This window comes from Eubalaena glacialis, chromosome 6 (assembly GCF_028564815.1).
Source record: "Eubalaena glacialis isolate mEubGla1 chromosome 6, mEubGla1.1.hap2.+ XY, whole genome shotgun sequence".
Lineage (NCBI taxonomy): Eukaryota > Metazoa > Chordata > Mammalia > Artiodactyla > Balaenidae > Eubalaena > Eubalaena glacialis.
The window spans coordinates 11635976-11660176 of record NC_083721.1 but is presented as its reverse complement, the minus strand read 5'-3'; the positions used below and the strand labels follow the sequence as shown (position 1 = coordinate 11660176).

The window sequence follows — 24201 nt, the reverse complement described above, 5'->3', positions numbered from 1 at the left end:
GTACCAGGTTCCCCTACAGGATAAAACCACAGAGAGCACAAAGGCCCAGCTATAAATGCCAAAGCCAAGTCGCCACTGGACCATATGCTCCTCAATACAAGGTCCTCTAGGTGCACCAGGAAAGACCTCCCACCCCCTACACACACAACTGTGAGTAGGTCTCTTGTAACAATGTTAATCTTACTGGAGTGTATTCAGATGTTATCTGTCCTGTTGAAACCTTCAGGTAGGATCTGCCTCTTAGTGGGGCTGGGGGGGACATCAATCACCTAGGGAAGATGTGGGTCCTTGAACAGGAAGCCAGGCCTTTGAAATCAGTCTTGGCAGTAAAGGAAGTCCCTTAAGACAGCGGTCCCCAACCTTTCTGGCACCAGGGAGCGGTTTTGTGGAAGACAAGTTTTCTATGGACTGGGGCGGGGGTGGAGGGGCCTGGAGGGGATGGTTCAGGGCTCAGGCGGTAATGCGAGTGATGGGGAGCGATGGGGAGCGATGGGGAGCGATGGGGAGCGATGGGGAGCGGCAGATGAAGCTTCGCTCGCTCGCCCGCTGCTCACCTCCTGCTGGGCAGCCCGGTTCCTAACAGACCTCAGACCGCTACTGGTCTGCAGTCCGGGGGTTGGGGACCCCTGCCTTAAGACCTTACTTTCCTAGGCTAGATTTGGGGGAGGAGAGGCGTGCTGAGGGCACTTGAGGGCCCTGCCAAAAGTGGAAGAGGGGTGTGCTCTTTCCCTCCCCAGCAGGCTGGGGACTGGGCTCAGAGGCAAACTGGAGAGGGTCACAAGCTGCATCAGCCCATCCTAGGGACTGTCTTCCTTTCTTTTCTGTCATCCCTGAGCCTTGAGGAAAGCTGTGTTTGCATGTTCCAGTCTGGTCTCAGCCAGGCAAGAGGTATTATGACAACACCTCTGGGTCTGCCCTTAGGCCAGAGAAGGAGAGGAAGCCCAGTACCCCCGCCCAGTCCCCACCCCTGGACCTGGGTCACAGTGGCAGCAGGAATACCAAGCAAAGTATCTGAGGGCTACATTTGGGGGTGAGGCGTCCTTTTGCTGCACCCCACCCCAGTTACTGATTTCTGAGAATCCAGATGGTGGAATGGTGGATTGCCTTGCAGGACTGCAGTAACCGTATGTTGAATGAACAGAACTTTGTCGAAAAGGAAAATCAGTACTTCTAGCAACAGGCAAATCAGCATGAGTTGTGCCTGAGAGGTATTGGAAATGTCCCAGAAGGTGGCTGAGGCCCAGGGATGGGGACTCAGGCAGTTGGTAGCAGGGAAGTATGGTCCCAGCCATACAGACAACGTTACAGGGGACTCCCATTTCTAGGAGGGGTACCCCCAAGAGCAGGGCTATATCCTGGGAGCACGATGAAGAAAAAGAATAATAATGTAGTCGTTCTATCAAGGAACTTAAAACTATAGTCCTGAGGGACCAGACTACTGAGGCCGAACCTCAGGCACACAGAACAAGGACACAGCTCAGAGATAAAAGCCTGTGATCTGTGATCTGAGGATCTATTCTCAAGCTGTTGGGTCACCAACATCCATGAGATGTTACGGAAAAACAGGAACAAACTTTTTGGCTAACCCAATACATCAAAAGAGAGGTAAGTGTCAGATTCCGATTCCACAAACTCCAATGAACCGGCCCAAATCTTTTTTTCTGGCCTGGAACTTAGTTATTTAAATAAGTGAATCTGTTTTTACATAGGCAAACTTGCCTTCTTAACAAGAATGGTCAAAAAAAAAAAAAGAATAGTCCATGTCTCAGTCAGTTTTAACATTATCCATAAAAAAGATAAGAAAGATTAACTTAGATGGCCAGGCAAAAATATGCTTTTTATTACTATTAGTTGTTTATAGAACAATCATTAAAATTAACTTTAATCATTAACTTTATTAACCTTATTAACTTTATTAATATAGACAACATTTACAAACATAAAGTGTGCTGTGCTGAAATTAGGAATTACTGGAGTTTTCTGATAACTTTGCCTTCTCATTAACTAATAGCAAAAATGGTTTCATTCATATATGTTGCTGCAATGTAATTAGGTATCATATATCTATTTCTAATATTTAACAAGATTCACAGAATCATAGCCTTCTAAAATGTTTTGGAACTATAGCTTTTATTATAAACTCTTATTTCACACTGTTCACAATTGTATTTAGAATAATATATCATTGCAGAAGCTAATGATAACTCATTCAATAAACTAATCACATATGCCAATTAATGCCCCATCATGTAAGCAGAAAGGTCTGAAATTTCCTTTTGAAGATGTAATTTTATTTAACTATCACACACTTTACAAAGTAACTTGTTCTTCCAAAATCAGAGGGGCAAGTGACATGCTTCTGAGGCACTTCCATAGTACAGCGCTCCGAATTAAATAAGGAAACAGACCTGCTCCTTTTGACCACTCTCCATTATCCTCTAGTTGCCCAATTCTGTGAATAAGGCAGTTACACAAACCTAAAGAAGTCAGATCTTTCTGAAAGTGGTTGGGACACAATCTCATGGATGTCAATCTCCTGTCATTTGCCAAAGGTGCAAGTGGGCACCTTATCTTTGTTTATTAAAGGGTTCCTAAGACAGGAAATTGGATCCCTAAGACAGTAAACTGAGATTTTCATATCACTGAAAAAGCCTCTGGAGAGTTTGTTACATAACAAAGAGAGGCTTCAGGTAGGTTTATGTAAACCTAACATTTCAACTCTGATTAGAGATGAAGCCAAAAGTGATATCTTGTTTCCATTGAGCCCAAGGATTTTTTTTTCCCACCTCTGAAAGGTCAGAAAATACTTTCAAACTGTTTAAAAGTGGACACTGGAATCTATTTCTAGAATAGCTAAATCAGCTAGCTTGGCTGATGGATCTATGCTGCTAATGGCTCATGAAGTTAGGCAGGAAAAAGTACAACCAAGATATTTGGTGGTTTCTTTATTCACTACCCAGAGAGAAGGGCTTTATAAAAAAGAAGAGTGTCATAACTCCACTAGGCTAATTTTCTGATCTTAACATTTCCAACCATATAGAGAATGTCCCAAAAGTCTTAGAAAAATTTGTGCTTTAATAACCTCAGGTGTATAAATGCAGCAAACTTGTGAAAAACATACATCATTTGGAGGTTTAGTTGCCTACATTCCATACTTCTTTCACTTTGTGACCTTTCATGATACATTCTTAGTTGTTGTTGAAGTACCTATGTTTGAAGATGGCAAACAGCAACTGTTTTTAACTTATTAGAGTTTAAAGCTGCACTAAGACTTTGGAATACCCTTTATGATTCCCAGCCTGAGTCCCTATCCTAACTCCTTTCACCTGATGACCGACATTTATGCTCTGAAATGTATTAAATTGTTTCCTTAAAAGTAAGTTCTCCTCTTGTTTTGCCATATCCTCAGAGCAAAGCTGGTTGAATATTTCTCTGCCTTAGTTTCTTACAGCTCTCTCATCTACACATCACTGGAGATGTGACTTGTTTTGTGAAAAGTACAGAGGCACACAGTTCTCAGACTCTTGTGTTATAGAAAGAAATCTCAGCCTCTATGTGTGATGTCAGTACTACTGAAAATGATTGGGGGCAGTTCTGTGAACAACGAGATGGTCATATTTTAATAAATTGCCACACATTCATCCAGTTAAAGAAACCTGTCTTGACTCCAGGTGTTTTCTCTCCTTCTCCCTGATCAAAGTTATTTGGGTTTTTATCTGTGACTTCTTGTGTTTTTATAAAGGTCTCATATATTTCCTGGGCTCTGGCAATTTCTTTCTGTGCATCAAAATGGACTTTTTGCCTGGTCAGAAGGGGAACAATTAAATTAAAGTCATTAATTCGCTTGTTTAGTTTTCTGATGTTTTCTTGAAACTGCTCACAAACTTGGTTCCACTGTTTCTGTTCAGTTGGTGTCATTGGATTCCCAAGTTTTTTCCTTGACACTAAAATTGCCTCTCTGAGTTGATCAATAGTATCCTTTATTTCCTTTTGCATTAGGATCCATTCTGGTTGGTATCCATTATCTATCAATATTCTGTTCAGGTTGTGAGTCATGGGATCAATATATGAACAGCCAGAAAATTTTTTTAGAGGTTTTCCTTTCCCACTGAGATTGTCAAAGTCTCCTTTTGCCATTGATTCCTGAATGAGATCCTCCACCAAACGTTCTATTGCTTGAGTTATCTTTTGTTCCTTACTGTGTCTTACATCTTTAACAGTTACACTATCGGTGAAATACTGGCTTTGCAGTTTCTGCTTTTGGTATTCCATCACTTGCTCAGTTGCACGGTCTGCTCTAAATTGCCTATACTGCTTCTCTCGTTGACTTGGAGTCCCAAAACCAATACCCTCAAAACTTAAATAATGCCGGTGTTGGGGTGTGTTATATTTGATTTTTTTTTCTTCTTCTTCTGTTTCTTCAACTTTACTCTGTCTGGCATTTGTTTGTTCTATCACGTGGGAAAGCACCTTCCTATAAGCTTCTTCGATCCTTATAAATGTTGCAGAATCAGCAGTACTAGAGCCACCGTCTGGATGGTATTGCTTGGCAAGCTTACGAAAAGATTCCCTGACATCATCTGCAGAGCATCCTTCATCCAGATTCAGCAGCCTATAATATTCTCTCATCTTCTTTTTGGATTTATGAGTTGACATCATTCTAGTTCTAATGACACCAAGATATGGACCCATTTTCATTCGGTTAGGAATCACTGAAGCATTTATCAGGTGAGATCTTAAGATTTGAGCCATCATCACATACACTGTGTTCATTACTGTACCCAGAGTTCTTCCTAGTAATGATCTATAAAACGACAACAAATATAGGGTGAAGACAGTTGTATTATCAGCTAAATTTATATTTTCAGCAATAAGGATTAAATTACAGTACAACAAGGGGTAGTTCTTTCTAATGCTGCTGCCAAAATTCTTATAGCTATATTTCATTTATGTTAGCAGAGAAATGGAAGTTGATGATGCTTTGCATTAACATATTGTGATACAATCTGGATTCTACTCCTCACTAACTAACCACAGAATTTTAGAGCTGGCAAGTTCTCAGAGATCATCTAGTCCAATCTTCTCATTTTGTGAGAAAATGTAGGCCGAGAAGGTTATGCAACATAACCAAGTCCCATAGCAAGGTGTAAGCAAAATGGTTAGGGTTAGGGCACAATAAGCCCCTTGCTTAATTGTCTGTATCCCCAGCAGATTATAAACTTCACTGGCACCACCATTTCTTTAGTTAGTGAGTGTATCATTGTCTTTATCATCCCAAGGAGTCTTGTCATGAGAAGACTTATGTGAAACAATCAGAGAACATGACAAAGTATGTACCTAGTCTGACACTAAATTGAAAAGAATCAAGTGTCCAAAAGACTTTAAGCTCTACAGCTTGTTAGGAAGGAGCTATCTGCTGCATGCCGGAAGACCAAGATGAAAGGTGAGGCCTCCCAATACGTTAGCTATTATTTTAAAAATGCATGGTATAGGGCTTCCCTGGTGGTGCAGTGGTTAAGAATCCGCCTGCCAATGCAGGGCACACGGGTTCGAGCCCTGGTCCGGGAAGATCCCACATGCTGCGGAGCAACTAAGCCCGTGCGCCACAACTACTGAGCCCGTGAGCCACAACTACTGATCCCACGTGCCACAACTACTGAAGCCCGCGCACCTGGAGCCCGTGCTCTGCAACAAGAGAAGCCACCGCAATGAGAAGCCCGTGCACTGCAACCAAGAGTAGCCCCCGCTCGCCACAGCTAGAGAAAGCCTGCAGGCAGCAACAAAGACCCAACACAGCCAAAAATAAATAAATAAATTTATTTTTTTAAAAAAGCACGGTATGGTAGAGGAGAAAGTCTTGTACACAGATAATGGCAGTGAAATGCTGGAAGTGGTTTACTTGAAAACAGGATTTTGATGTATAAACGCTAAAACTGAGCTCCTGGGGACTCCAATTTTCCGGACAACTGGGGTCTGGGAGTTTCAGAGTTGATTGGGATAGTAGTGATTGTGCGAACCGTGGCCGTCGAGGGGAAGTGGTGAGTCCCAACCCGGGACACGCCCCGCCGCCCCGCCGCCCCACCCCCTACTCACCTCGGATGCTGGGAAGGGGCTCAGCGGCTGCCGCCCCCATGCTACACCTGTGCGCATGCGTGACCGATGGGCCCTTCACTCCCCAGGCTTCCCCGCGGTGGCTGGGGGCAAGTGTCTCCGCTGGACTAGACCACCTGCGTTTTACACTGAGGGAACCCTCGGGGTGCGGAGGGCAGTATTATACCTAATAGGAACAGATGTCCTACCTTACCAGGGAACCCCAGAATCTCTTTTAAAGCGAACTCTTCCCAAGAGGACACGAGCAGGACATTTCGAGAGGCTACGCCCCGCCCCAGACAATCTGCTCCGCCTCCACCCCCACCTCGAATGGGAGGTGGATCGATCGACGGGGATTCTGGGAGCTGTAGTTTGCCGGGAAGTGCGGCGCGCGCAGAACTCTGCCGCGCGCCTGCGCCTGCCAAGAGGAAGGCGGGGGGAGAGCCGGGCTTCGAGAACGTCGCCGTGGAGGTGGTGGAGACATATAGGAGTTATCGTAGGCGAATGTAGGTTGGGATCCTTCAAGTCCTATTGGGTCGGAGGGCAGTGGCCCTCGGTAAATTGGTTTTTGAGGAGGGGAAGACAAGTCCGTTTCCCCGAACAGGACCTGAACAGCCTCTTCGGGTCTGCAACCGGGGACACCAGCTCAGAGACGAGGAAACTACCCAGCCCACAAAGATCTAGCTCACCCGGGTTAGAAACCTAGTCTTTCATTAGTTCAAGAACGTAGTGAGCAGCTCACTCTGCCCGGCGTTGGTAGGGGGTGAGCACAGTCGAAGACAATTAAATTAGGTGTTTCCTGGCTTTAAGTTCAGCCACTATCATGGGGATTTACTTTTTCCCCCTACTGTACGAGGAGATAATTGTAAAAAAAGAAAGAAGAAAGAAAGCGGCAGAAACTTGGGGAGTCAGACCTGAGTTGAAAATCCTATTGCTTACACTTGCCTTTTTTCTGTGTCTGTTTATCTGTAAAATGAAGGTACCAACAAATGGTAAACTGTATTTAGCAGTTACTTTTGGCCAGGCACTGTGCTAAATGCTCTATGTATAGTCTTTTCAAATCCTTACAACAGACCTGTGAGGTAATTGCTGTTGTTTTCCCCATTTTACTGATGATGAAATAATAATTGCATCGAACTCACTGAGTTTTTGTGAGAATTACAGAATGTATGTAAGCCACTTTGCACAATGCCTGGCACATTAAATATTTTTGTCACGATTGTGTCTCCTAAAAGAAGCCAGAAATAGGTACTAGCCTAGAAAGGCTTCTGAGTTATAGACAGTGTAATAATTTGTTACCTTCTATGTAGGTGTGCAGAAAATGGTTAAATTCTTATTCAGAAGTATTTCCTTATAAGCAAACAATGAGCATAGAAGAACTCTTGTGCGAAAGAAAATGTTTCTACAAGTTTTAACTCTTCTAGCCAACATTTTAAACAAAGCTATAAAAGGGTTAAAAAAAAGCACAAACACAGTTTTAGAAACTACCCGTACTTATATAGCACTTTGCATTTTACAATGCACTCATCACAAATGCCATTTTGATGTTTGCATCTTATAAGTAACTATACTTTAACCGCGAGCAGTTAAGTGACTTGGTTAAGTGACTAGACTCTGTAAGTTACTGGGACTCTTAAGTCCATTTCTGTTTTCAGAATGTCAGTTCTATAGTGTGATTCTGTACATGTGGAAGGTGAATTGGAGTCAGCTGAGTTATCAGTAAAGCACGCTTTCAGCTGCAAAGTGTGAATTAGCTAACTGACTTGGGGGATTATTTTTCTTACGTATATGAAATGGTGGAGGTAGGCAGTTTCTGGTATTGGTTCAGCTACCAAGAGTTGCTTTACCATTTTCTCTCTTTCTCCATGTATGTATTTCTTTCTGAATTATTTAAAAGTAATTGAATATATTATGTTCCTTTACCCCAAAGTACTTCAGTATTTAAAAGTAATTACATGTTTTACGTCCCTTTACCCTGAAGTACTTAAGTATTTGTTTCCTCAAAACAAGGGCGTTCTCTTACATCATCCTAGCACTGTTATCAAATTCAGCAGATTTAACATAGATACAATATTATTATTTATTTTTTTTGGCCATGCCACATGGCTTGTGGGATCTGGGATCTTAGTTTCCCTCACCAGGGGTGGAACCAGTGCCCCCTGCAGTGGAAGCGCAAAACCCTAACAACTGGACTGCCAGGGAATCTCCAACCCATGGACTTTTAAGTCAGCAGGTCTTCCTCAGTTTAGTTATGGGCAGAAAGAGTCCACCATTTGAAAATATAGTTCTCATTAAAACAGAAAAAAAAACAAAAGAATTAAAATATAGTTCTGTTCTTTTCTTTTTTCTTGGCTGTGTTGGGTCTTTGTTGCTGCCTGTGGGCTTTCTCTAGTTGCGGCGAGCGGGCTTCTCATTGCAGTGGCTTCTCTTGTTGCGGAACACGGGCTCCAGTAGTTGCGGTGCGTGGGCTCTAGAGCACCCGGGCTTCAGTAGTTGTGGCTATGTAGGATCTTCCCGGACCAGGGCTCAAACCCGTGTCCCCTACATTGGCAGGCAGATTCTTAACCACTGGACCACCAGTGAAGTCCTAGTTCTTTTCCTTGTAGAAGGTGCCTGCATACTCTGCAGTCAACAGTCCTAAAGATTATAAGATGTGATCAGAGGATCAAATTTAGAGTCAGAACCAAACATGTAGGTTGACTAACATTTTTTTTTTTTTAATTTTGGCTGTACCGCTTGTTGGCAGTTCCCACGGCCGGGGATTGAACCCAGGCCACGGTGAAAGCGCCGAATCCTAACCACTAAACCACCAGGGAATTCCTGGTTGGCTAGCGTTTTTAATGTGATCATGCTACCTCGCTTATTTAAACTCCATAGACTATTTTTTTTTTAAGGTTTATTTATTATTTATTTTATTTATTTTTGGCTGCATCAGGTCCTAGTTGTGGCATGCGGGATCTTCACTGAGGCATGCGGGATCTTTTGTTGTGGCGCGCAGGCTCTTCACTGTAGTGCGTGGGCTTCTCTCTAGTGGTGGTGTGCGGCTTTTCTCTCTCTAGTTGTGGCGCTTAGGTTCCAGGGCACGTGGGCTCTGTAGTCTGCAGCACACAAGCTCTAGTTGAGGCACGCGAGCTCAGTAGTTGTGGCGTGCGGGCTTAGTTGCCCCGCAGCATGTGGGATCTTAGTTCCCTAACCAGGGATCGAAACCGCGTCCTTGCATTGTAAGGCAGATTCTTTACCACTGGACCACCAGGGAAGTACTTCCACAGACTTTTAAAAACCTGTTCATTTTCTGTATAAAATTGTTAACCACTTTAAGGTTATGTCATGATTCAAATCAACATGCTTGAACCTCAATCTATTATTTTCCACAAAGTCTAATTATTACCTCCAGTTTGTCAGCTGGGTTGTAGTATAATCTTACACATAGGGCTGGTTTTAAATTAAAGTGTGTTGGATTAGATGTGTGTGTGACATTTCCTGGTCTGGAACATCTTTTTCATAATTCCATGCTCTCAGAATAGAGTTGAGCATTTGAAACAGATTTCCCCATAAACAAGGGAGGGTAGAGAATTGGCATGAATTTAGTTAGCACACCAAAACTTAATCATTAATTCTGTTTCTGAGTGGGTGGGAAATAGATGTGTGATATTTTTAAAAAGTTACCAGAAAACAAATTTTCTTACCTTATAGTTATATTAAATACTTCACTGAGCTACTGCAAGAAGCATGGCACTACAAAAGTAACCTCTTTTCTCTTTGTACTCTCAGATGTAGTTTCACACTTTGACTAAAGCAAGTGAAGGCTCAAGACTTCCTTGGTGGTCCAGTGGTTAAGACTCTGAGATCCCAATGCAGGGGGCCCAGGTTCGATCCCTGGTCAGGGAACTAGATCCCACATGCATGCTGCAACTAAGAAGTCTTCATGCTGTAACTAAAGATCCCGCATGCTGCAACGGAGATGCCACAACTAAGACCTGCTGCAGCCAAAATAAATAAATATTAAAAAAAGAAAATAAAGCAAGTGAGGACTCTTTTAATCCATCTGTTTCTTTTTTTCCCCTTTCTTTCATTTGCTGGTTCTGTGGTAACTGCAAAGAAGTTGATTTATTTCCAATAAGTTGTGATGCCATAGTAACCAAAATCACACTCCCCTGAAGATTGATTTATGGTTCCATTTACATCCTAAAATCACATATTTTTCAATGATGTTTGCGAATCTTATCCTCTGAAGCTACAATTCCCAGAAGCACTATGAAATATGCTTCTCAATTCATTTACTATGAAATATGATTCTCAATTCATCTCAATTCCTTTTTTTGTTTATTTTATTGAAATAGAGTTGAGGTACAGTATTATGTTAGTTTGAGTGTATTAATTCATTTTTTACTCTATTTGATCAAGGAAGAGTTGGCTGTAGACAGTGTCAGCTTTAAAAGAAAGACAAGGAGGGAATTCCCTGGTGGCCTAATGGTTAGGTTTCAGTGCTTTCACTGCAGAGGCCTGGGTTTTATCTCTGGTCCAGCATGCTGCACGGTGTGGCCAAAATTTTTTTAAAAAGGCAGTAGATTAACTTAATTAGCATAACAAAGACCTAAAGTCTAGGGGGGTTGGGAAAAGGTACCCTGGAAAAGAGGAGATTCACACTCATTTAGATCTTTTTCCGTTTTCCCTCTTCGCAGGTGGGTTGCCCAGTTATTGAACCATTCTAAGGTGGTCAGTAAGGGCCACAGGCAGGATTTGTGGAAATTTGCTAATGGAAAACTGCCTTTCCCAACCCAGGATGCCAGTTTTCATTTTTGGTGTCGAATTAACATGATGATTTATTGTCATTTGAGCCTGAATTATCTGCATTTGACTGGTGCTGATCTCTAGTGCTTTCTGTTCCTTGAAACTATGAATAATGTATATACCTCACTCTAATTGCAGGCTACTAATGGGGAAACAAATGCACATCAGCTGCCTGAGAATCAAGATTTGAATTGATTCCAACCCATATTATATTTACCCAACCTGTTTATCAAAATCACTGCTTTACAGCACAACACTATGTTTTTCTCATCCTTCAAAATTTGTTTCCAGCTTTACTGAGGTATAATTGACAAAAATTGTATACATGTAAGGTGCACAACTTGATAATTTCATATATGTATAATTGTGAAATAATCATCACAACCATGCTAATTAACAAATTAACATATCATCACCTCACATAGTTACCATTTTCTTTTTCTTTTCTTTCTTCCCTTTTTTGAGATCCCAACTGCAGGGTGGAAAGCCTTCATCAATCCTTGGGAAACCTGGGACTTCATTTATAGGTAAAGAATTTTTATCTGAAGTTAAGATCCATTACGTTCTTTTTCTCTTATGCATTGGGTTTGTTCAATAATTAAAGTCCTATGTGATCCGAATTCCCCTGGTATCTACTACCATGTACATTCAATATCTTTGGCTTTGAACATTTTAGCTCTGATGTGTCTGGATGTGAATCTTTTTGAGTTTATCCTGCTTGGAGTTCATGGAACTTCTTGGATGATAAATGAATGTTTTTCCATAAAATTTGGGATGTTCTCAGCCATTGTTTCTTCAATTGTTTTTCTCATCCCTTTCTCTCCTTCTGACACCCCCATTATGCATTTGATGGTGTATTTAATGGTGTCAGATTTCTCTGAGGCTCTGTTTATTTTTCTTCATTCTTTTTTTTCTCTGTTCCTCAGGTTGGATAATCTCTATTTGATCTATCTTCAAGTTCACCATTTCTTCTGCCAGCTCAAATCTACTACTGAGGGGACTTCCCTGGTGGTCCATTGGTAAAGAATCCGCTTTCCAATGCAGGGGACTCGGGTTCAATCCCTGGTCGGGGAACTAAGCTCCCACATGCTGCAGGGCAACTACTGAGCCCATGCGGTCTAGAGCCCACATGCCGCAACTACTGAGCCCTCACGCTCTGGAGCCCGTGCACCACAACTAGAGAGAAGCCCGTGAGCCACAACAAAGAGCCTGTGTGCCACAACAAAAGATCCCGCATGCCACAACTAAGACCCAACACAGCCTAATAAATAAAATTAATTATTTAATTAAAAATATAAAAATAAAAAATAAAAACGTTAAAAAAACCCCAAATCTACTGAGTCCCTCTAGTGAAGTTTTCATTTCAAATGTTATATTTTTCAACTTCAGAATTTCTATTTGAATCTTAATAATTTCTTTATTAATATTCTATATTTGATGAGACATTTTCATGATACTGTCTTTTAATTCTTTTTTAAAAAAATATTTATTTATTTATTTAGGCTGCGCCAGGTCTTAGTTGCGGCACGTGGGATCTTTGTTGTGGCATGTGGGATCTTTAGTTGCGGCATATGGACTTACCCACTGGACCACCAGGGAAGTCCCCCTGTCTTTTAATTCTTTGTACATATTTATAATGGCTGCTTTGAAGTCTTTGCAAAGTGCACCATTCAGTCCCCCTCAAAGGCAGTTTTTATTGCCTACTTTTTTTCCTGTATATGGGTCACACTTTCCTATTTTTTGCATGTCTTGTAATTTTTTGTTGAAAATTGGACATTTTAGGTAATATATTGTAGCAACTTTGCATACTGATTTCCCCCCTCTAAAGGTGGTTGTTATTTGCTTTGTTGTCTGTTTGTCTAGTGACTTGGCTGAACTAATTCTGCCAAGTCTATTTCTCCACAATGTGTAGCCTCTGATGTTCTTGCTCAGATTTTCCCCTCTTGCTTTTCTCTTTTAACATGGCTATTTAGGGGTTGCCTCTGCGTGGGAATAAGACACTTATTGGGCAAAGGTTGTGCTTAAGCCCTCCTAGCCAGTTAGATTTTTGCTCTTTACCATTGTATGTGTGTGTGGCTATCATGGTTCAGGGAATTTATGTTTTTGCCTCTTGTTCAGCCAGGGAATAGTAACTTGGAGGTTTCCTCTCTGATCGTTCCTGAAAGGGCACAGCCTTGGGCATGCACACAATTTTCAGACTGCCAGGGATGAGTATGGTATTTTTAGGCCTGGCTTCCTAGAAGTTGCTTCTGGGTCAGAGTAGCTTATTGGTGAACCAATGTTAGTAAGAGATTGTGTTTAAGCCCCTTGTGCCAGTGAGGCTTCTGCCCTGGATGGGCAGTTCTGTGTGTAGCTTGGAGAACACTTTCAAGTTTGCTCATGTCCTGCTCTGATTGCTCCTGAGTAGGTGCAACCTACTGTGTGCACATGACTTTCCCAAACTCAGAGTTGACTAGATTCCAGGAGGGCTCTTCTTGGCCGTCTCTTTCCCTGATTAACTCCTTGCTTTGCCATTGTGTCCTGACAGATCTATTCAAGTGAAGCAGAGTGTTAAGTACATGTGCCCTGGATCCTTACTGCCTTTGTTCAAATCTTGGATATGCCTAGCACTCGATGAATGTTCTTGGGCAAGTGACTTAACTCCTCTGTGCCTCAGTTTCCTCATTTATAAAAAGGGAGTGATGATGGTATCCACCTGGTAATATTGCTATATGGATTCAATGAGCTAACGTTGTAAAGGATGTGGTGAGCACTGTGTCAGGGTTTGTTTTGAATTCAGTGTTTCTATAGTCAGAATCAGGAACTTGGAGTCTCTTTCCTTCTTTTTGGCTAATCTGAATTCAAGCAGAGTAGTGTTTGATGACCCTCTTCAGATTTGAACTGGGAGGGCCTAGAGCAGAGTTCTCACCCTATAGTGTTCAAAAGAGTGACCTGAGGAGCTTCTTAATAATTCCAGATGCTACCTCTAGAGATTCTAATTCTGTGGTGCTGCATAGAGCCAGAATCTGTATCTTTAATGCATTTTCAGATGATACTGATGCAGGGGGTCCATTAACCACATCTGAGGCAAACTGACTAGACCCTGAGATCCTTCTTTGAGTGACTGTAGACCACTGATTCTCAACTGGGGAGGAGGAAGATTTTGCCTTTCAGGGCACATTTGGCAATGTCTGGAGACAGTATTGATGGCCACAACTGAGAATTGTCACTGGCATCTGGTGAGTAGAGACCAAGGATGCTGTTCAACATCCTGCAGTGCACAGGACAGCCCCTACAATAAAGAACTATCCGGCCCAAAATGTCAATAATGCTGAGGATCGGGGATTCTGCTGTGGACCATTTTTTCTCTCTTTTCTCTTTTTCCTGTATTTCCTCCTAGATCTATTATGATGTGCTAGAGTTGCTAATCAAGGAATAGAAGAATGTTGGAACTAGAAGGGACCTTCGAAATCATGTAGTCTTACTCATCTGAGAGAGAAAAATGACATGCCCAAGGCCATACAGTTAGTGGCAGTCTACTGCACGATGTTTTCCTATGATCCTCCCCATCCAGAGGACAAACATGCTGAAGTGCTGCAGAAGGAAAAGAAGTGCTAGAGTATTTGCATATTGGCTTGGCACATAGCTTTCTAAATTAACAATCTCAACTCTAGGAGAAATTGTTTCAAAATGTAGTTAGTAGTACCAGACTGTTGTTAAGTCATTTATTAGATATTCTTTTTTAATTTATTTGCTTTATTTATTTATTTTTGGTTGCATTGGGCCTTCGTTGCTACGCGTGGGCTTTCTCTAGTTGCGGCGAGCGGGGGCTACTCTTCATTGCCCTGCGTGGGCTTCTCATTGCGGTGGTTTCTCTTCTTGCAGAGCACGGGCTCTAGGCGCGCAGGCTTCAGTAGTTGTGGCGCATGGGCTTAGTTGCTCCGCAGCATGTGGGATCTTCCCAGACCAGGGCTCGAACCCGTGTCCCCTGCATTGGCAGGCAGATTCTTAACCCCTGCGCCACTGGGGAAGCCCCATTTATCAGATATTTAAACATATTCTTTGTGTCCAAATCATCAGCTGACAAAAGTGCTAAGAATAAGAAAAAATTTCTCAGCAAGGCTCCTGGGAGCCTTTATTGCTGCCTCCTACAGCTCTGGAGCAGGTTTGGGTACTTCTCTTCATATTATAATATGTCACTGAAAAATGGACATTTCGCTGAAGATTAGAGGACACGGAGGGGAGGGTTCCATTCAAAGCCACCAAGCAAAACTTCCTAAAAGTTGCCTGTAGGCATCCTGTTCTCCTGCCTTACACCTCTCATCTCCTTCCTTCTCCCTGCCTTGCCTCTGAAATGCGCTCCAAGTTTCAAAACTTCATGTAGAAAATAGAAGCACTGAAGTTTGCCATCCACCCAGCCTCTCAAGGACCATTTATTATCCTCAACTGGGTGCCTTGTAAAGGTGGGAGATGGGATGATGGTGTCTGTCTCATTTCCAATGCCGAGTGGTTTCTCAAAGGATTCAAACCACAAAACATTTCTCTTCTCTTCTCTAGGTACAGGAGTAAAATTCTGCTAGTAAGAAAAATCAGATTTTTTTTCTCCAAACCATTAACATGACAAAAATACATAAAACAAAGTAACAATGACAGAATGTTCTTAATCAATAAATTCTCCATTTAAAAGGCCGTGATCAGCATAAAAACAATTCACACAAACTTTAGGATCTTGATTACATCTGAAAATTTCGGGAAGAGGGTCCAAGATTTTCATTTGAACCACTACTTATAAGAGCAAAAAAAGGGGGGAGGAATCAAATAACTACAGGAGATTGAAGAAATAAATTATGAGGCATCCTATCCTCTACAGCCTGTAAAAAGACTGACATGGATCTCTAGGCAAAGCCATGGAAAGATGGCCATTGTATTTTGTGAATAAATAAATATTGCTAAATTATGTTTGAAAGGGATGAACCAGTTTTCACTACCAGCATATTGGTGATTGCCTGTTACTCTACACACCCTTGATAATGCATTGAGTTAGTAATCTCTCTCTTATTTTAAAAAATATTTATTATTTATTTATTTATTTTGGTTGCGCTGGGTCTTAGTTGCAGCAGGTGGGCTCCTTAGTTGTGGCATGCGAACTCTTAGTTGTGGCATGCATGTGGGATCTAGTTCCCTGGCCAGGGATCAAACCTGGGGCCCCTGCATTGGGAGCGCATAGTCTTAACCACTGCACCACCAGGGAAGTCCAGGTAATCTCTTTTTAATTTTTGCTAGTCTGACAGACTCATATGCACATATGTGTGCGCTCATGCACGCGTGCATGCCCACACATGCGTAAAATCTCTTTATTCTAATTGCTAATGAGAAATGAGTAAAATCTGTTTACCGTCCAAATTCTTTCTTTTTTCCCCAAAGGCTCTCCAGAGATTTATTTATTTATTATTATTACTATTTTTAACATCTTTATTGGAGTATAATTGCTTTATAATGGTGTGTTAGTTTCTGCTTTATAACAAAGTGAATCAGCTATACATATACATATATCCCCATATCTCCTCCCTCTTGCGGCTCCCTCCCACCCTCCCCCTAGGTGGTCACAAAGCACCGAGCTGATCTCCCTGTGCTATGCGGCTGCTTCCCACTAGCTATCTATTTTACATATGGTAGTGTATATATGTCCATGCCACTCTCTCACTTCGTCCCAGCTTACCCTTGCCCCTCCCTGTGTCCTCAAGTTCATTCTCTACATCTCCGTCTTTATTCCTGTCCTGCCCCTAGGTTCTTCAGAACCATTTTTTTTTTTTTTTTTTAGATTCCATATATGTGTGTTAGCATACGGTATTTGTTTTTCTCTTTCTGACTTACTTTACTCTGTATGACATACTCTAGGTCCATCCACCTCACTACAAATAACTCAATTTCATTTCTTTTTATGGCTAATATTCCATTGTATATATGTGCTACATCTTCTTTATCCATTCATCTGTCGATGGACACTTAGGTTGCTTCCATGTCCTGGCGATTGTAAATAGAGCTGCAATGAACATTGTGGTACATGACTCTTTTTGAATTATGGTTTTCTCAGGGTATATGCCCAGTAGTGGGATTACTGGGTCATATGGTAGTTCTATTTTTAGTTTTTTAAGGAACCTCCATACTGTTCTCCATAGTGGCTGTATCAATTTACATTCCCACCAAGAGTTCAAGAGGGTTCCCTTTTCTCCACACCCTCTCCAGCATTTATTGTTTGTGGGTGTTTTGATGATGGCCATTCTGACTGGTGTGAGGTGATACCTCATTGTGGTTTTGATTTGCATTTCTCTAATGATTAGTGACCATCCAAATTCTTGAAGGATCAGTTTGTCTACTCTTCTAGTGCACAAAGCTGATGGGATAAAATTAGTTACTTTGATTTGTTTTGAAACTTCCTCTGCCCTGGTGGTAAAGGCCTATTTGAAGGGTGCTAAGAAAAGAAAAATAGAAGAGGAGAAAACATTTCCTAAATGTTCCTTATTCTATGAGGTCAGTATTATCCTGACACCAAAGCCAGACAAAGACATTACAAGAAAAGAAAACTACAGACTAATATGCTTTATGAATATAGATGAAAAAATTTCAACAAAATACTAGCAAGTCAAATCCAGCAGCATATTAAAAGATTATACACCATGACCAAGAGAGACATTCTAGGAAAGCAAGGATGGTTTAGTATATGAAAATCAATTAATCTACCATATTGATAGAATGAAAGGAAAAAAAACACATGATCATCTCAATTGATGCAGAAAAAGCATTTAACAGTATCTAACTCTCACTCATAATAAAAACACCCAACAAACAAGGACTAGGAAGGAACTTCCTCAATCTGGTAAAGGGTATCTACTAAAATCCACTTAAAAGGAAAGATTGAAAACTTGTTCCCCTAGCAACAAGACAGGATGTCAGTTCTCACCACCTCTATTTAGCATTTTACTTGAAGTTTTAACCAGGTAAATTAGATAAGAAAAAGAAATAAAAGACATATTTTATTTGGGAAAAAAGTGGGAAAGAAAGAAGTAAAACTACATTTCCAATGACATTATCTTCTATATAGAAAATCCTAAAGAGTTGATAAAGACACTGCAAGACTTAATAAATGAACTCAGCGAAGTTGCAGGATACGAGGTCAAAATACAAACATAAGTTGTATTTCTATAAACTAGCACTGAACAAGCTGAAAAAGAAATTAACAATTCCATTTAAAATAGCATCAAAATGAAAAAAGAAAACAATTAGGAATAAACATTACCAGGGAGGTATAAGACACTAAAAATTATAAAATAATACACTACTGAATGTAAAATAGATAGCTATTGGGGAAGCAGCCGCATAGCACAGGGAGAACAGTTCGGTGCTTTGTGATCACCTGGAGGTGTGGGATAGGGAGGGTGGGAGGGAGACACAAGAGGGAGGGGATATGGGGATATATGTATACGTATAGCTGATTCAGTTTGTTATACAGCAGCAACTAACACAACAGTGTAAAGCAATTATACTCCAATAAAGATGTTAAAAAAAATTATAAAATATTTCTGGAAGAAATGAAAGAAGACCCAAGTAAATGGAAAGACATCCTGTGTTCATTGATTGGAAGACTTAATATTGTTAAGATGGCAATACTCTCCCAATTAATCTACAGGTTAAAATAAATTCCTTTCAAAATCTCAGTCGGCCTTTCTGAAAAAAGTTGACAAGCTGATCATGAATTTATATGGCAATTCAAGGAACACAGAATATAAAAAATACTCTCGAAAAAGAAGAACAGGGGACTTCCCTGGTGGTCCAGTGGGTAAGACTCCACGCTCCCAATGCAGGGGACCTGGATTCGATCCCTGGTCGGGGAACGAGATCCCGCATGTATGCAGCAACTAAGAGTTCAAATGCCACAACTAAAGATCCTGCACGCCGCAACTAAGACCAGGCACAGCCTAAATAAATAAATAAATATTTTTTAAAAAAGGAAAAAAAAGAACAAAGAGAAGTCACACTTCCTGATTTCAAAAGTCACTACAAAGCTACAATAATCAAGACTTTGTGGTACTGGCATAAGGATAGACATATAGATAAATGGAATATAATTGAGAGTCCAGAAATAAACTCATACATTTATGGTCAACTGATTTTTGACAAGGGTGCCAAGACAATTAAATGGGGGAAAGAATAGATTTTTCAATAAATGGTGCTGGGACAACTGTATATCCACTTGCAAATGAATGAAGTCGAACCCTTGCTTCACATTATATACAAAAATGAACTTGGGATGGATCAAATGTAAGAGCTGAAACTCTAAAACTTTTAGAAGGAAACATAGGTGTAAACCTGTGTGACCTTGCATTTGGCAATGATTTCTTAGATATGATACTGAAAGCACAAGTAACAAAAGAAAAAATAGAAAAATTGGACTTCATCAAAATTAAAAATATTTGTGCTTCAAAGAATACCATTGAGAAACTGAAAACACAAGCCACATAATGTGAGAAAAAATTTTCAAATCACGTATCTGATAAGGGTCTGGTATCTAGAATATATAAAGAACTCTTACAACTCATTAATAAAAAGACATTTAACTCAATTTTAAAATGAGCAAAGAATTTGAATAGACATTTCACCAAAGAAGACATACAAATGGCCACTAAAACATTAAAAGATGCTTAACATCATTAGTCATTAGGGAAATGTAAATCAAAACCACAGTGGGATACCCCTTCATACCCCTGGAATGGCTATAAAATGATAGACAATCATTGTCTATCATGATAGACAAAATGGTAGACAATAACAAGTGTTGGTGAAGATGTGGAAAAATCAGAACCCTTATATATTGATGATGGGAATGTAAAATGGAACAGCCCCTTTAGAAAACAGTTTGCAGTTTCTTGAAAGGTTAAACATGGAGTTACCAATGATTCAGCAATTTTACTCCTACCTATTTACCCAAGAGTACTGGAAACATGCTTCCACACAAAAACTTGTACATGAGTATTCACAGCCACATTATTCATGATAGCCCCAAAGTAGAAACAACCCACATGTTCATCAACTGACGAATGGATAAACAAAATGTGATATATCCATACAGTGGAATATTATTCAGTCATAAAAATGTATGAGGTACCAATACATATTACAACATGCATGGACCTTACAAACATTATGCTAAGTGGAAGAAGCAAAACACTAAGGTGAGTGAATGCTAACGGATAGGGGTTTCTTTTCGGAGTGATGTGAATGTTCTGGAATTAGATAGTAGTGATGGTTGTACAACTTTGTTCATATTCTAAAAATCACCGAATTGTACACTTTAAAAGTATAGTATGTGAATTATATCTCAGTGAAAAATCAGAAGTGTTAATTTTTTTGTGTTAAGAAATTAGAGTGTATTTGGTATTTTATATAGTTTAATATTTAGAAACTCACACCTAATAGAATTCTGGGACAGTCTTAAACTATAATTGAAAATGTGGGGCTTCTCTGGTGGCGCAGTGGTTGAGAATCTGCCTGCCAATGCAGGGGACACGGGTTCGAGGCCTGGTCTGGGAAGATCCCACATGCCGCGGAGCAACTGGGCCTGTGAGCCACAACTACTGAGCCTGCGCGTCTGGAGCCTGTGCTCCGCAACAAGAGAGGCCGCGACAGTGAGAGGCCCGCGCATCGCAATGAAGAGGGGCCCCCGCTTGCCGCAACTAAAGAAGGCCCTCGCACAGAAACGAAGACCCAACACAGCTAAAAATAAATAAATAAAAATTAAAAAAAAAAAAGAAAATGTGTAATTGAGTAATTTAGACTTTGATTTAAAATTGAAATCTTCCTAAGTTTATATACATTATTAGCATATCTAAGAGAATTTTAGCCATCAACTTATTTTGTAAGTTTAATGTATCATAGTAATACTCAGGCTTTTTATTTTCTTAAGTCAGATAATAGAAGTATTTGGAAAGGAAAACAAATATAGAAAACTTAAAATTCAGCCTCAAATGTTTTCATTTGTTAATGGAATCAACTATTTTTTAAAATATTTATTTGGTTGTACCAGGTCTCAGTTGCGGCTTGCAGGCTCCTTAGTTGCACCATGTGAACTCTTAGTTGCGGCATGCATGTGGGATCTAGTTCCCTAACCAGGGATCGAACCCAGGCCTCCTGCATTGGGAGTGCAGAGTCTTAACCACTGCACCATCAGGGAAGTCCCTGGAATCAACTATTAACTAAAGTTCCCTTAACAATGACAGTTAACGTTTGTTAAACTTATAAATAAGATAATAAGATATGTAAGCTGAATTTCAGTTCTGTAACTTTAATAAATTATTAGTTTTAAAAAGCAAAATATGCCTGAAAAATCTCCCCTTTCTTTTTTGCCCCCCTCCTTTGCTGGGGTGACAGAAGAACAGAGTTACTTGTGTCCTCATAGAGATAGTCTATACATAAGCATGCTTTTTTACTCCCACTCCCACCTTTTTAATTCTCTCCCTTCTTCAGAATGACCTCTATGAATAGCCAACCCTGGACGGTTGTTGGGCTGGTCCTTCACTTTGAGTGGCCGGAAGATGCCACTGCAGTGACAGCTCTCAGGCCCAGTAGGCCATCTGTGAACTTGCACCTCAGATTTGGAGATAATAGTTGTTAGGGGCTGAATTGTGTCCCCCCCTCCCCCCGCCAATTAATATGTTGAAATCCCAACCCCTAGTATCTCAGAATGTGACAAATAGGAAATTGGGCCTTCAAAGAAGTGATGAAGTTAAAATGAGGCCATTAGGGTGGGCCCTAATCCAATCTGACTGGTGTCCTGCAAGGAGGAGGAAATCTGGACATAGAAAGTGAAACAGGAGGGAAGGGGGCAGGGCACAACCTTTAAAAGAATGATATAGCCGTAGGACATGACAAAAACTGGTTAGAACTAACTAGATCCAAGACGGCGGAAGATTTGACTTCCAGTGGACCTTGAGCCTCATCATACACTCATTGTAATACATTAGCGTAAGGTAAGTGACACACCCACCAGTGCCACGACAGTTCTGAGGCCAACCATCAAAGACCAGAAAGTGGGCTGTGGCCCAATTCCTGGAAATCTCTGCCCCTTCCCCAAAATAGTTGGAATAATCCTCCCACTCATTAGCCTGTGAAATTACCCAGCCCATAAAAACTAACCATGCAGGCTCTAGAGTGCAGGCTCAGGAGTTGTGGCGCATGGGCTTAGTTGCTCCGCAGCATGTGTGATCTTCCTGGATCAGGGCTCGAACCCATGTCCCTTGCATTAGCAGGCAGATTCTTAGCCACTGTGCCACTGGGGAAGTCCCAAACCTGCCAACAAATTGATCTTGGACTTCCAGCCTCCAGAACTGTCAGAAAATCATATCTGTTGCTTAAGACACCCAGTCTGTGGTATTTTGTTATAGCAGTCCTAGCAGACTAATACAACAGTTCTCTTTGATCTCATGCATTCTTTCAGTGGACTTCAGGAATTTGTATTGTTATCCAAGCTGTTTCCTCCCAGATGGAAAACTCTGAAAGCAAGTAGAAGTTTTAGCTCTCTCCTTTCCCTCTTGCAGACATGCCCTGTCCTGCAGGTCTCGCCCTGGGGCTGCTGCTGCCTCCTCCCCTTTGAACTTTATTCTTCCCTTATTTTGCACACCTAGCACTTATCCTGAATCTTACAGGATGCTGTAAACACCCTCAAGGCACCAAACGGAGGCACAGTTGAAAAGGCTGATTTGCTGTGAGAATAAGATTATTCTCTTATTTGTAGAGAATAAGAAATAAATTCTTTACAAAACTGGAGGTTTTCCAGTGCTTGGCTTTCAGCACAACCTAATAGCTTTGTCAGCTGATTTTTAAATTTTTTTTCCGTGTGGGATCTTAGTTCCCCGACCAGGGATCGAACCCACGCCCCCTGCATTGGGAGCACAGAGTCTTAACACTGGACCACCAGGGAAGTCCCTTAGCTGAATATTTAATTTAAAATGATTTTTTAATGATAGATCTTGTTTTATTTTGTTTTTGCTTGTAACAGAAGCAGTCAAGGAATTGAGTGATAGTGCTACACAAAACTTTTTTTTTTTGGCTGCGTTGGGTCTCGTTGCTGCACGTGGGCTTTCTCTAGTTGCGGCGAGCGGGGGCTTCTCTTCATTGAGGTGTGCGGGCTTCTCATTGCGGTGGCTTCTCTTGTTGCAGAGCTGGCCCTAGAGCACGTGGGCTTCAGTAGTTGCGGTGCACGGGCTCAGTAGTTGTGGCACGCGGGCTTAGCTGCTCCATGGCGTGTGGGATCTTCCTGGACCAGGGATGGAACCCGTGTCCCCTGCATTGGCAGGCAGATTCTTAACCACTGCACCACCAGGGAAGTCCCCCAAACTCTTTTTTCCTATAAATTTTTGGAGGTTAGTGGTGCAGAAAAATTTAAAATGCAATTTGACTTTCATTGTCCACAAATATTTCAATTCATGAAACTTAAAAAAATGAAATCGATTTGGAATATTAAAATCTTCATGCAGTGCTTTATTGCAATGCTCCGAATACAGATGGGGCTCAGGAGTTAGCATTTTTAATAAGCTTACCCAGGGAACTACCAGGTTAACAGATGGAGGCTTTGAGGATTAGGATTGCTATTCTGATGGATAGTCTTTAGTATGATTTGGAAACCAGGGCGGTGGGGTGGGGTGACTGTGGGGCTCCCGCGCATGGAGGCCTCTTTTTGTCGCCCTTTCCTCGTAGACCAGACTCCAGCCTCCACGACCTTCCCTGAGTTCCAAAGGGCAGATTCATACAGTTGCTCATCAAGAGAGGAGCAGCCAAAAAACCACCTGAGGCGAGATTAGAGGGACCAGGGAAGCTCATCAAGATTAAGAGACCCACCACCTGAGACCCTGCTCACACCCTCATCTTGTCAGTAACCCCACCCTTGGAGTATTGTTATAAAACTCCTCATCAAATCCTCCTGGGTTGGGACACATTTTTTGAGACAGCGGCCCATTCTGTCCCCCTTTGCCTGGCAAAGCAATAAAGCTATCCTTTTCTATTTCACCCAAAACTCTCTCCAAGATTCGATTTGACAGCGGTGCACAGAGGCCGAGCTTTTGGCATCAGTTTCCGTGACAAAGTGTGGAAGTCCTATCTGTATTCGTTTAAGTGACTTCATGCTGAACGGGAAGTATTTTAAATGTAAAGTTGATGCATTTTATAACATAAGATGACATGTAATCTTGATGTATTTCAAAAACTATGAATTAATCTTTCTACGGTAACAGAGAAGGAGTTGTATCTCTCTTTTTTGGGGAACAGTTTTATTGAATATAATTCATATGC

General features: G+C 41.2%; 1 protein-coding gene and 1 long non-coding RNA gene across 3 annotated transcripts in view; one reads left to right on the top strand and one right to left on the bottom strand.

Annotated features, from left to right (window-relative positions):
• Window positions 1–3235: 3235 nt before the first annotated feature.
• DNAJC28 (DnaJ heat shock protein family (Hsp40) member C28) lies at window positions 3236–6182 on the bottom strand. The gene is made up of 2 exons (XM_061192894.1): window positions 6094–6182; window positions 3236–4804 (listed from the first exon to the last, which is right to left on the bottom strand). Exon 2 carries the CDS (start codon window positions 4771–4773, stop codon window positions 3613–3615), a length of 1161 nt encoding a protein of 386 aa, XP_061048877.1. The 5' UTR covers window positions 4774–4804; window positions 6094–6182; the 3' UTR covers window positions 3236–3612.
• A 310-nt stretch (window positions 6183–6492) lies between these two features.
• Window positions 6493–24201, top strand: part of LOC133093872 (uncharacterized) — a 29917-nt gene continuing 12208 nt past the window's right edge. The window contains exons 1-3 of one of the 2 annotated variants that reach the window (XR_009701332.1): window positions 6493–6596; window positions 11347–11408; window positions 20419–20622. This is a non-coding gene — a long non-coding RNA (uncharacterized LOC133093872). Of the gene's footprint in view, window positions 6597–11346; window positions 11409–20418; window positions 20623–24201 lie in introns of those variants that run through there. The other variant, XR_009701331.1, reaches the window with a different exon arrangement.

Excerpts from the sequence above, each read along its gene's own strand:
- DNAJC28 (XM_061192894.1), bottom strand. The coding sequence starts at position 4,773 with ATGAACACAGTGTATGTGATGATGGCTCAAATCTTAAGATCTCACCTG.